Raw genomic sequence first — 11,583 nt, 5'->3', positions numbered from 1 at the left:
GACGGAGAGAGAAAAGGAGGAGAAGCGATATGGAAAAAAGGAAATAAGGAAGAAAAAGTTTAATATGAAATGAAAAAAAGGAAAAGAGGAGATAAATATAAAGGAAGAGAGAAGAGAAGAAGGAGGAGGTGAAGGAAAGGAGGGAGGATAGGAGGGAAGGAGAGAGAAAAGGGGGGAAGGGATAATATGGAGGAAAGGAAATAGGGAAGAAAAAGTTTAATATGAAAAAAAAGAAAAGACCAAAAATAAAGAAGAAATAAATAGAAAAGGAAGAAAAAGACGAAAAGGAATGAAAGAAGGAAATAGAAAGAAAAAGGGAGAAAAATATGAAAACGATGAATACTAAAACAAACTGTAATAAAAATGGAAATACAGAAGACAATAAAACTTGGAATTAATAAAAAACATAAAATAAAATTAGTAGAGAAATTAGAAAAGCAAAAATCAAAGTAAGAAAAAGTAAAATAAAAATGAGAGAATAAGAATTAGAGAAAAAGAGAAAAGCAGAAACAAGCAATAAAACGAAAAATAAAGAGGGGGAAACAAAGAGGAAGAAATAAAAGAGGGAAACAAAGAGAAAAGAAGAAGAATAAAGAGAAAAAAAATAATGAGAGAGAGAGAGAGAGAGAGAGAGAGAGAGAGAGAGAGAGAGAGAGGAAAGTAGGAGTGAGTGAAAGAAAGTCAATGAAAGTGAGAGAAAGTCGATACGAATGAGGAGGAAGAGGAAGAGGAAGAGGAGGAGGAAGAGGAAGAGGAGGAGGTGGAAAGGATAATAACAAGATAACAAGATAATAAATGACAATGGCGGAAGAACAGAATAATAATGGAAATAGCGATAAAAGTAAGGAATAGAAAATGAAAAGGAGAGTAAATGAAATAAGACAAAGAAGAAGAGAGAGAAAGAAAGGAAAGGAGTGGAAAACAAGAGAAGGGAAGGGAGACAAAAAAAATGGAAAGGAGATGAAAGGAAATGAGGAAATAGTGAAAGACAGAATAATGAAGGAAATAGCAATAAAAGAAAGGAAAGAGAAATAAAAAGGAAAGGAGAGTAAATGAAAGAAGACAAAGAAGAAGAGAGAGAAAGAAAGGAAAGGAGTGGAAAACAAGAGAAGGGAAGGGAGACAAAAAAAATGGAAAGGAGATGAAAGGAAATGAGGAAATAGAGAAGTACAGAATAATAAAGGAAATAGCAATAAAAGAAAGGAAAGGGAAATGAAAAGGAAAGGAGAATAAATGAAAAAAGACAAAGAAGAGGAGAAAGAAAGGAAAGGAGTGAAAAAAAGAGAAGGGAAGGAAAAGGAGACGAAAAAATTGGAAAAAGATGAAAGGAAATGAGAATGGCAGAAGTACAGAATAATAAATTAAATAGCAATGAAAGAAAGGAAGGAGAAATGAAAAGGAGAGGAGAGTAAATGGGAGAAGACAAAGAAGAAGAGAGAGAAGGAAAGGAAAGGAGTGGAAAATAAAAGAAGGGAAGGAAGACGAAAAACAACAAAAAGGAGATGAAAGGAAATGAGAAAATTGAGAATGGCAGTAATAACAATGATGATATAATGAAAGAAAAATAAGAAAACGAAGAAAAAATGATAAATAAAACTGAGAAAGAACAAAACGAAGAAAAGAATAAGGAGAAATGAATGAGTAAAAAGTAACAACAACAACAACAATAATAATACAGTAATAAGCTCTAACAACGCAGCCAATTCGATATAACAAGCGCGAGACTCATGAATACGTAAAAAGAGTAAAATTAGCCAATATTATGTTACCGGCAGAACACCAAAGCCTGGCGGAACAAAACACGTATCTGACACGCACCATTGAAGGGTAGTGGTGGTGGTGGTGGTTGTGGTGGTGGTGGTGGTGGTGGTGATGTAAGAGGAAAGGAAAGGGGAAGGTAAGACACGAAGAAGAAGGGAGAAAAGGGGAGGATGGTAAGGGAGGAATTGAGGAGAAAAGGGAAGAGAGGCAAGGGAAAGAAAGGGGAGGAAGGTAGAGGAGAAAGTAGAAGAGTAGGAAAGGGAGGTAATCCATGAAAAAGGGAGGAAACGGAGAGATGTATTCAGGCAGAGAAAGAAAGAGAAGAAAGAAGGAAGGAAAGAGAGGAAAGAGGAGGAGGATGAAGGCGAGGTAAGGAAGGAAGAGAGGAGGAAAGAAAAGAGGAAGGGGAGGGAGGTAGAGGAGGAAGGAACACAGGAAGGGAAAAACGGAGAAAACGAAGGAGTGTGGAGGAGGAGGAAGAGAAGGAATGCAGATGAGAGGATAAAGAGCAACACAGAATAAGGAGAATAAAGAGGAAGAGAAAGAGAGAAAGGGAGAGAGAGAGTGTGAAAACAGGAAGTGAGGTAGAAGACGCATAAAGGGAAGGAGAGGGAGAGGAATGAGAGAGAGAGAGAGAGAGAGAGAGAGAGAGAGAGAAACAGTAATAATGAAAACAACAATAATGATAACAATACAACTAATAACACAAGAAATAACAATAACAGGAATAGTATAATTACCCAAAATAACACACGCCTCGCTGCTGATTAACTCGGAATAAGCAAATAATTAACGAACAGAGTAAATAGGGCAAGGAAATTATTTAAAAGGTGAAGCATAATGTAAAGAGCAATGGACGTCTGGCGCGTTTTCAGTTCCCGGAAGCCGTTGAAGGGGAGACAAAAGAAAATCAGATGAAAATTACAACAAGTCATTCAGCCGTGTGTGTGTGTGTGTGTGTGTGTGTGTGTGTGTGTGTGTGTGTGTGTGTGTGTGTGTGTGTGTGTGTGTGTGTGTGTGTTTTCTTTCACGCCATTTTCTCTTCCTCTTCCTCCTCCTCCTCCTCCTCCTCCTCCTCTTGCTTTCCTGTACACTTCCATTTTCTCTTCCTCGTCTTCTTCATCCTCCTCTTCCTCCTCTCTCTCTCTCTCGTTGTCTTCCTCCCTCCTCTCCATTCTTCATATTTCTTCCTTTTTCATATTAATTATCTTTTATTCTTCATTTCTATTTTATTCCTTCTTTCCTTTCCTTTCTTTCTCTTTCTTTCTCTTTTCTATTCCTTTCTTTTTCCTTTCCTTTTCTTTCCATCTTCATCCATTTTCCTCTCCTTTTCATTTTTTCGTCTCCCTTCCATTCCCTTCTTTTCCATTCCTTCCCTTTCTTTCTCTTTCTTTCATTTGCTCTTTTCCTTTTCTCTTTTCCCTTTTCCTTTCTCTTTTTATCCTTTCGTCTCCTTTCCATCCTTTCCCTTCTCTTCTTTTTTTTTTCTTTTCCATTCCTTCCATTCCATTCAAATCCTTCCCTCATTCTCTCCTCTCTTTCTCTCCTCCATTCTCTCCATTCTCCTCCTCCTCCTCCTCCTCCTCTTCCTCCTCCTCCTCCTCCTCCTCCTTCCAATAGAACACAATGGACGCAACACAAATGCGATAAAAATGTGTTGCAATGCTTCATGTGTTGCCTTGGGATGTGTTGGAAATGCTCTCTCTCTCTCTCTCTCTCTCTCTCTCTCTCTCTTCTTTCTTTCTTTCTGACGTCATTTGGCCCTTAACTTCAGGAGGAGAAGGAGGAGGAGGAGGAGGAGGAGGAGGAGGAGGAGGAATGACAAGAAGAATGTGAAGGGACGAAAGGGGATGAGAAGGATAAGGGAGATAAAGGTAAGGAAGAGAGAAGGAAAGGAAGAGGAAGGAGAAGAAGAAGAGAAGAGATGGGATAAAGAGGGAGGAGGGAAAGAGAGGGAAGGGAAGGAGAGAAGAAGGAATAAAGGAAAGGGAGGGAAAGGGTGGAAGGGGAGATGAATGAAAGGAAAAAAGGAAAAAGGGAGAAAAGAAGATAAGAAAGAGAAGAGAAAGGAAAAAGAAGAAGGGAAGGAGAGAAATGTAGGGAAGAAGAGAGATGAAAGAGAAAGAGAAAGAGAGAAGGAAGGGAGAGAAGAATAGATGAGAGAAGATAGAGAGAGGAGGTATGGAGAGAAGGCATGGAGAGAGAGAGAGAGAGAGAGAGAGAGAGAGAGAGAGAGAGAATAAAGGGAGAGAAGGAGGAGAGCTGTTTGCGTTGTGTTGCTCTTAGGAGACCGCTTTCAAATGGAGGAGGAGGAGGGGGAAGAGGAAGAGGAGGAGGAGGAGGAGGAGGAGGAGGAGGAGGAGGAGGAGGAGGAGGAGGAGGAGGAGGAGGAGGAGGAGGAGGAGGAGGAGGAGGAGGAGGAGGAGGAGGAGGAGGAGGAGGAGGAGGAGGAGGAGGAGGAGAAGAAGGAGGAGGAGTTGGAGGAGGAGGAGGAGGAAGAGAGAAAATAAGACAGAATATGTAGCCCAGAAAGAGGAGGAGGAGGAGGAGGAGGAAAGTCTTCCTACATATTACCTCCGAAGTGAAGAATATCACGCGTCAACCTAAATGGGTCTCTCTCTCTCTCTCACTTCTCACTTCTCACTTCTCACTTCTCACTTCTCACTTCCCTTCCTCCTCTTCCTCCTCTTCCTCCTCTTCCTCCTCTTCCTCCTCTTCCTCCTCCTCCTCCTCCTCCTCCATTTAAAAGCGGTTTACTAATAACAAGTCAACACAAATTCTCTCCCTCTTTCTCTCCCTTTCTTCCCTCCCTCCCTCCCTTTTCTCTCCCCTCCTCTTCCTCCTCTCCTCCTTACCTCTCCCTCTCTTACCTTTCTCATAAACTTCGTCCTTTCTTCCTCCTCCTCCTCCTCCTCCTCCTCCTCCTCCTAAAAAGTGTAAGGATGATTAAATACCTTTCGTCTCGTGTTCTCCTCCTCCTCTTCCTCTTCCTCCTCAACTTCCTCTTCCTCTTCCTCGTGGAGTGACCATCGGAAGAAACCTGAAACATACAAAACACTGTAAAAAAAAAGTAGGAGGAGGAGGAGGAGGAGGAGAAGGAGGAGGAGGAGGAGGAGGAAGACATTGGAACACATACATACATAGGAAGAGGAGGAGGAGAAGGAGGAAGAGGAGGAGGAGGAGAAAATATGAAGGAACACTTTCGTTTTTCTCTTCACTAACTTCACATTCTCCTCTTTCTCATTTCCCATATCTCCCAAAGGTGTTCATTGCTTCTCTCTCCCCCAGGTGACGCCCCCGCCGCCATGCAGGTATCCGCCACGCCCCCAGCCCTGCCCAGCCTCCCCCTACTGTTCCCCTGCCTGCTGCTCCCCCTGCTGGCTACTAAGGGGGTCCAGGGTTCGATCCCCCTCACAAGACTAACGTGATAAGCATATGCATAACACGTGTATAGTCCCTTTAAATGTCTGCTTTATATGTATTCTCTAAGGGATTAAGGTTTGACCCCCTGAAGTTTGTGTGTGAAATGGCGCTCCCTACTCTCCCTTCCCTCTCCCTTTCTCGTCTCCCTTTATTGGTGTGAACTTTTTAATCTCCCTCCCTTTTTCTCTCTCCCTTTGTCGGGTTTTGTGTGTCCAAGGTATGGGTTAAGGCTCTCTCTCTTTTCGCTCTCTTTTTTTTTCTTTTTTTTCTCTCTCTCAAATGGAGGTAATGGTTTTTTTTGTGTGTGTGTCAGTTTGTGTGTGAGTGTGTGTGTTTTTCTCTCTCTCTCTCTCTCTCTCTCTCTCTCTCTCTCTCTCTCTCTCTCTCTCTCTCTCTCTCTCTTCTCTTCTCTGCTCTTCTCTTCTCATCTATTCTCTCTCTCTATATCTCTATCTACTTTTCTATCTCTATCTCTGTCACTCCTTCCTTTTCTCCTTCAACTCTTTCCTCCATCTACCTCCTCCTTCCTTCCATCCTTCTCCTCCCATCTACTATTCTTACTCAATCCTCCCATCCTCATTTTCCTCCCTTCCTTCTCCTCCTGAATTGGGGGATCATGTGATTTTTTCCTCATTTTATTTTTAACTTTTCCTTCTTTTCCTCCTCTTCTTCTTCTTTCTAGTTGTTTCCCGCTTATTTTCAATGCTCTTATCTCATTTCCTTTCTTCTTTATTTTGTTATTTTCTTTATTCTCTCCTTTCATTCACTCATTCATTCATTATTTCTGTTTTTTTTCTGTTTTTTCTCAAATTTTCATTCCTTCCTTTCTTACTGCCGTTATTAAATTCTTCCTTATTTCCTTTCTTTCTTTCTTTCTTTCTTTCTTTCTTTCTTTCTTCCTTCCTTCCTTTATTCATTCATTCATTCTCAATCCCTTCTTACCTCACCATTCTTTATCACACACACACACACACACACACACACACACACATACCCCCCTCCCCTGACATACACACATTACCCTTCCTCCCCTAATCCCAAAGCACACACATACACACATACACACATCCATCAACCACCACCACCACCACCACCACTACCACAACCTAAGCCACTCCGATCCAACCGATTCCATAAGTCTGAGCTAACGAGACCCATCACAGCGGAACGTTCTCCTCCTGCTGCTTGTGATCGTAAGGACAAAATCACGTGACCTGCTTCCGAATGAGAGAGAGAGAGAGAGAGAGAGAGAGAGAGAGAGAGAGAGAGAGGAGGTTAGTATTTGTCTATTTTCTTCCTATTTCTTCGTTTTCCTTCCTATTCCCTATTCTTGAAGCTACGAATGGAAGAGACAAACAGAAGAAGAGAGAAAGGAGGTGAGAAAGAAAATGAGAGAAAGAAAGAGAGCAAGGTTGTCCATTTTCTTGCTTTTCTTTGATTTCTTTCTTATTTACTTATTTTTAGGTCTATGAGAGAGAGAGAGAGAGAGAGAGAGAGAGAGAGAGAGAGAGAGAGAGAGAGAGAGAGAGAGAGAGAGAGAGAGAGAGGGGAGACTAAGGTAACTAAGTAAGGTAATTTTACTCTTCTTTAAATCCTAATGGAACAAAACAACCAATTACTCACAAGCCAAGTGTGTGTGTGTGTGTGTGTGTGTGTGTGTGTGTGTGTGTGGTTATGACCGTGCTTGCCTTGCCTTGTTTTCCCTCGCCTGTGTTTTATCTCCCTGTGTTTTTTTTCGGTGTTTTTTTTTCCTCTGGACCTCAAAGTGTTCGGTGTATTACGGAAAAAGACCCATTACGTGTGTGTGTGTGTGTGTGTGTGTGTGTGTGTGTGTGTGTGTGTGTGTGTGTGTGTGTGTGTGTGTGTGTGTGTGTGTTTTAATCTCACAAACTGTACTGCCCCGCTTAATGTAATGGGTAGCGGTGGTGTGTGTGTGTGTGTGTCTGTGTGTGTGTTAATATGTGTTGAGGTTTGTGTTTGAGGCGAAGGCGAGGAAGGGAGAGACTGACTAGGTGTGTGTTGAAGGGAGAAAAGTGTTTGCAAAGGTGTATACGATGAACATGTGTGTGTGGAAAAGAACTAAAACATGAAAAAGAGTTGACATGACGAAAATGGAATAAGAAATGAAATACTACTAAAACTACGAACATGTGTGGGGGAAAAGACTATATAAAAAAAAGAAGTTCACATGACAAAAATGGAACACGAAATGGAATACTATGAAAATGTGGAAATAATGAAAAAGTGGATATCAAGAAGAAAAAAGTGGATTGTATATAAAAAAAGGATATTATATGAAAAAGTGAATATAATAAAGGATAATACTAAAAACTTATACATGACAAAAAAGCGTAATTAAGAAAATGATGTACTGCAAAAAGGTGTTCTTAGGAAGGTATATATGAGAAGGTGCCAAGGAGAAGGTGCCAAGGAGAAGGTGCCAAGGAGAAGGTACCAAGGAGAAGGTGCCAAGGAGAAGGTGCCAAGGAGAAGGTGCCAAGGAGAAGGTGCCAATATAAAAAAAGGCACACTAAAAAAAAAAAAAAACATCAAGGAACCGTAAATAAGACAGTTGAAAAAAAAAGGAACTCTTAAAACAATTGCGTTGGATAAAGGTCAGCAGAAACGTCAATACAAAAGGTGATATATTAAGGTGTGTCAGTATATTGTTGAAGAGTGCGTTGAAAAAGAAAAGGTCAGTTGAAAAGGTGTTAGAAAAGATATGTTAAAAGGTTATATATAAAGGTGTGTTAGTAGATTGTCGAAGAGTGCGTTGGAAAGGAAAAGGTCAGTTGAAAAGGTGTTAGAAAAGATATGTTAGAAGGGGATATATTAAGGTGTGTCAGTATATTGTTGAAGAGTGCGTTGAAAAGGAAAGGTCAGTTGAAAAGGTGTAAGAAAAGATATGTTAAAAGGTAATATATAAAGGTGTGTTAGTAGATTGTCGAAGAGTGCGTTGAAAAAGAAAAGGTCAGTTGAAAAGGTGTTAGAAAATATATGTTAAAAGGTAATATATGAAGGTGTGTTAGTAGATTGTCGAAGAGTGCGTTGGAAAGGAAAAGGTCAGTTGAAAAGGTGTAAGAAAAGATATGTTAAAAGGTAATATATAAAGGTGTGTTAGTAGATTGTCGAAGAGTGCGTTGAAAAGGAAAAGGTCAGTTGAAAAGGTGTTAGAAAAGATATGTTAGAAGGTGATACATGAAGGTGTGTTAGTAGATCGTTAAAGAGTGTGTTGGAAAGGAAAGGTCAGTTGAAAAGATGTTAGAGAAGATACGTTAAAAGGTTATATATAAAGGTGTGTTAGTTGATTGTTGAAGAGTGTGTTGAAAAGGAAAGGTCAGTTAAAAAGGTGTTAGAAAAGATATGTTAAAAGGTTATATATTTAGAGTGTGTTGGAAAGGAAAGGTCAGTTGAAAAGGTGTTAGAAAAGGTGTGTTAAAAGGCGCAAACTCATCAGTAAGGTGTTTTGCCCTCCTTTGCTGAAACACTGAGAAGAAGGAAGAGGAAGAGGAAGAGGAGGAGGAGGAGGAAGTGCGTGTGAGCGTGTCTAAACTATAAACTGCTCCTCCGCACGCAAACTCACGCAAAAGCACACGCACGCACACATACACACACAGACGCACACACAGAACCTCTCCACACACATACACACACAAGAAAAGGAAAAAGAAAAAAAATGACCTCGAAAAACAGTGCAACAAGACAAGACAGTGATATACAAACGAAAAAAAGAAAACAAAACAAAAAGAAAACAAAAGAAATGACAGGAAAGTGTGTTAGTCTTAAGGTCGTAAATTTTAAGGTTTTCTAACAAAGATAAAAAAAAACGATAAAAAAACGAGAAAAAACAGTGCTTATAAGTTTTCCTAATAAACGAATGTAAACAAAAAAAATATATATGTAAAAAAATTCAAACATTTTTTTCTACGTGTTTGGAGTGTGTGTGTGTGTGTGTGTGTGTGTGTGTGTGTGTGTGTGTGTGTGTGTGTGTGTGTGTGTGTGTGTGTGTGTAAAGGTGTTTTATGTGTTGTATATAAATAAATAAACAAAATGGTACATACATATATAAATATATATACATAAACTTATCTACACATCTATGTTATGTTAATCCTCTTGTATATAACGTGTGTGTGTGTGTGTGTGTGTGTGTGTGTGTGTGTGTGTGTGTGTGTGTGTGTTCCCACCAGGTGTTATGTACAGGTAAAGGTGAGATAAGGTGATAATTAGCTTTCTCTACTGTTTCACTCTCTTTTCTTCTTCTTCTTCTTCTTCTTCTTCTTCTTTTTTCTTCTTCTTTTTCTTAAATATCTTACTTTATCGATTTCTTACTTCCTTTCCCTCTCCGCATTCTCCTCCTCCTTCTCTTTTGCTACCTTACTTTTTCCCTTTTCATACATTTCCTCCTTTCATTCTTCATTCTTTCTGTTTTTCTTCATTATTTTCCTCTTTTCTCTAATTCATTCCTTTTTCGTTTTAATTCTCCGGTTTTTTTCCTTCATTCTCTGCCTTCTCATTTTTTTCTCTCCTCTTCCTCCTCTTGTTTATTGTCCACTTTTCTTATTCTTGTTTTCTGTTCCTTCTTCCTCTATTTCTTCTCTATTTTTCTTTCCAATATATTTTCCGTGCGTCTTCAATCTTCATATCTTTTCCTTTTTATCTTTTCCTTTTCATCATTTTCTTTTTTTAATTCTCACGCAACATTTTTTTCCTTCCTCAATCTGTCTTTCACTTTCACTCTCTTCCTCTCCTTCTCACCTTCATCACTTCCACCTCCAATTAGTCCAAAAGGGTGAAGGTGAGGCGAGAATCATTACCTGTATTTTGTATTGATGAAGATGATGGTGAAAGTGAAGATGCTGGTAAGGATGGTAAGGAAGGTAATAATGTTTGTGATAATGATGGTGAAGATGATGGTGATGATGATGGTGTTGTATCCATTTTCCTTTTTACTCGACGTCATGATCAAATGTTGGGTGTTGTTGGCTTACCTTAATTGGTCCAGGTGTGATGTTACCTGTCATCTATCCTCCTCCTCCTCCTCCTCCTCCTCCTTCTTCTCTTCCATTCTTCCTCTTCCTTCCTCTTCTTTCTCTTCCCTACTTTCATCCTCTTTCATCTTCGTGTCTCCTAATTACTTGTACCCTGCACCTCTTCCTCATCCTCCCCTTCCTCTTCCTTCCTCTTCTCTCTCTTCCCTGCTTTCATCCTCTTCCTTCCTTGTGTCTCCTAATTACCTGTGCAATCTTCCTCTTCCTCTTCCTCTTCCTCTCCTCTTCTTCCTCCCTTTTTCTTTCTTTCCTACGTTCCCATCCCATTCTTTTCACTTCCTCTCTCTACCTTCTTCAGATCCTTCCCCTCTTCCTCCTCTTCCTCCTCCTCTTCCTCCTCCTCCTCCTCGTCTCGTCAAGCCAACACGCAGCACCCAATCTCGATGTACCATTCATGTTGTTCTTTTATATAAGGAAGAAGAAGAAGAGGAGGAGGAGGAGGAGGAGGAGGAGGAGGGATGGAAGGAGTTTATGTATGTATAGCCTGTTTACTTTTACTCACCTCCTCTTTCTTCCTCCTCCTCCTCCTCCTCCTCCTCCTCCTCCTCCTCCGAGCGGTATATATTTACATACATCAAATAGTTCTGCACTAGGATGTTGTTTATTTCTGGTCTGTTGAGTGTTAAGACGTCCAGCCACACACACACACACACACACACACACACACACACACACACACACACACACACATTTCTGGAGGATGAATGGGGCTGACAGGCTTTCCACAGTGTGTGTATGTGAATGCGTGCGTGTGTGTGTGTGTGTGTGTGTGTGTGTGTGTGTGTGTGTGTGTTTCCCCCTCGCTAATGTCCTTCACAGCTGGTCTCCTTTCCTCTGTACGTGTGTGTGTGCGTGTGTGTGTGTGTGTGTGTGTGTGTGTGTGTGTGTGTGTGTTCCCGGGCGTCTAATGTCGTGTAACAGCATAAACATAACGACTGTTTTTAGATAACAAATAAAAGAATGTTATTTCCTCTTGTTATTTCCTTGTCCCTGTGTGTTTACCTGTTAATTAAGGGAACGAGAAACACCTGAGAGGGAGCGAAGGTGAGGAGAGGAGGAGGAGAAGAGAAAGGAGGAGGAGGAAGAGGAGGAGGAGAGAGGAAATGAAGGAAAAAGGAAAATGTAACAATAAAAAAAGGAAAAGGAGAAAAGACATGAAGAGGGGGAGAAAAAGAAGGAGGAGGAGAAAGGAGGAAATGAAGAAAAAAATAAATATAACAGAGTAAGAAAAGGAAAATGAGAAAAGAGAGGAAGAGGAGGAGAAAAGAAAGGAGGAGGAGGAGAACGGAGGAAAGGAAGGAAAAAATAATTGTAGCAGAATATGAAAAAAGGAAAAGAAGAAAAGATA

General features: G+C 40.4%; 1 protein-coding gene and 2 long non-coding RNA genes across 5 annotated transcripts in view; 2 read left to right on the top strand and 1 right to left on the bottom strand.

The window, feature by feature from the left end:
• Window positions 1-4,796, bottom strand: part of LOC126983657 (uncharacterized) — a 134,499-nt gene extending 129,703 nt beyond the window's left edge. Inside the window, exon 1 of the long non-coding RNA XR_007736098.1 lies at window positions 4,716-4,796. This is a non-coding gene — a long non-coding RNA (uncharacterized LOC126983657). The remainder of the gene's footprint in view (window positions 1-4,715) is intronic.
• Window positions 1-5,503, top strand: part of LOC126983656 (zwei Ig domain protein zig-8-like) — a 167,207-nt gene extending 161,704 nt beyond the window's left edge. Inside the window, exon 7 of the mRNA XM_050836594.1 lies at window positions 5,050-5,503. Coding sequence (XP_050692551.1) covers window positions 5,050-5,189 — 140 coding nt within the window. The 3' untranslated portion in view covers window positions 5,190-5,503. The remainder of the gene's footprint in view (window positions 1-5,049) is intronic.
• Window positions 5,504-5,571: 68 nt separating this feature from the next.
• LOC126983655 (uncharacterized) lies at window positions 5,572-11,206 on the top strand. Of its 3 annotated transcripts, none has more exons than XR_007736096.1 (3): window positions 5,572-7,593; window positions 7,636-8,351; window positions 8,534-11,206. It is a non-coding gene; the product is annotated as an uncharacterized LOC126983655 (long non-coding RNA). The 3 variants fall into 3 exon arrangements; XR_007736095.1 differs by having other exon boundaries at window positions 5,572-7,984; window positions 8,076-8,351; XR_007736094.1 differs by having other exon boundaries at window positions 5,572-8,351.
• Window positions 11,207-11,583: the final 377 nt, after the last annotated feature.

Source organism: Eriocheir sinensis, chromosome 54 (genome assembly GCF_024679095.1).
Source record: "Eriocheir sinensis breed Jianghai 21 chromosome 54, ASM2467909v1, whole genome shotgun sequence".
In the NCBI taxonomy this organism is placed as follows: Eukaryota; Metazoa; Arthropoda; class Malacostraca; order Decapoda; family Varunidae; genus Eriocheir; species Eriocheir sinensis.
Note: the sequence above shows the minus strand (reverse complement) of the source record. Positions and strands in the feature narration are given on the sequence as shown.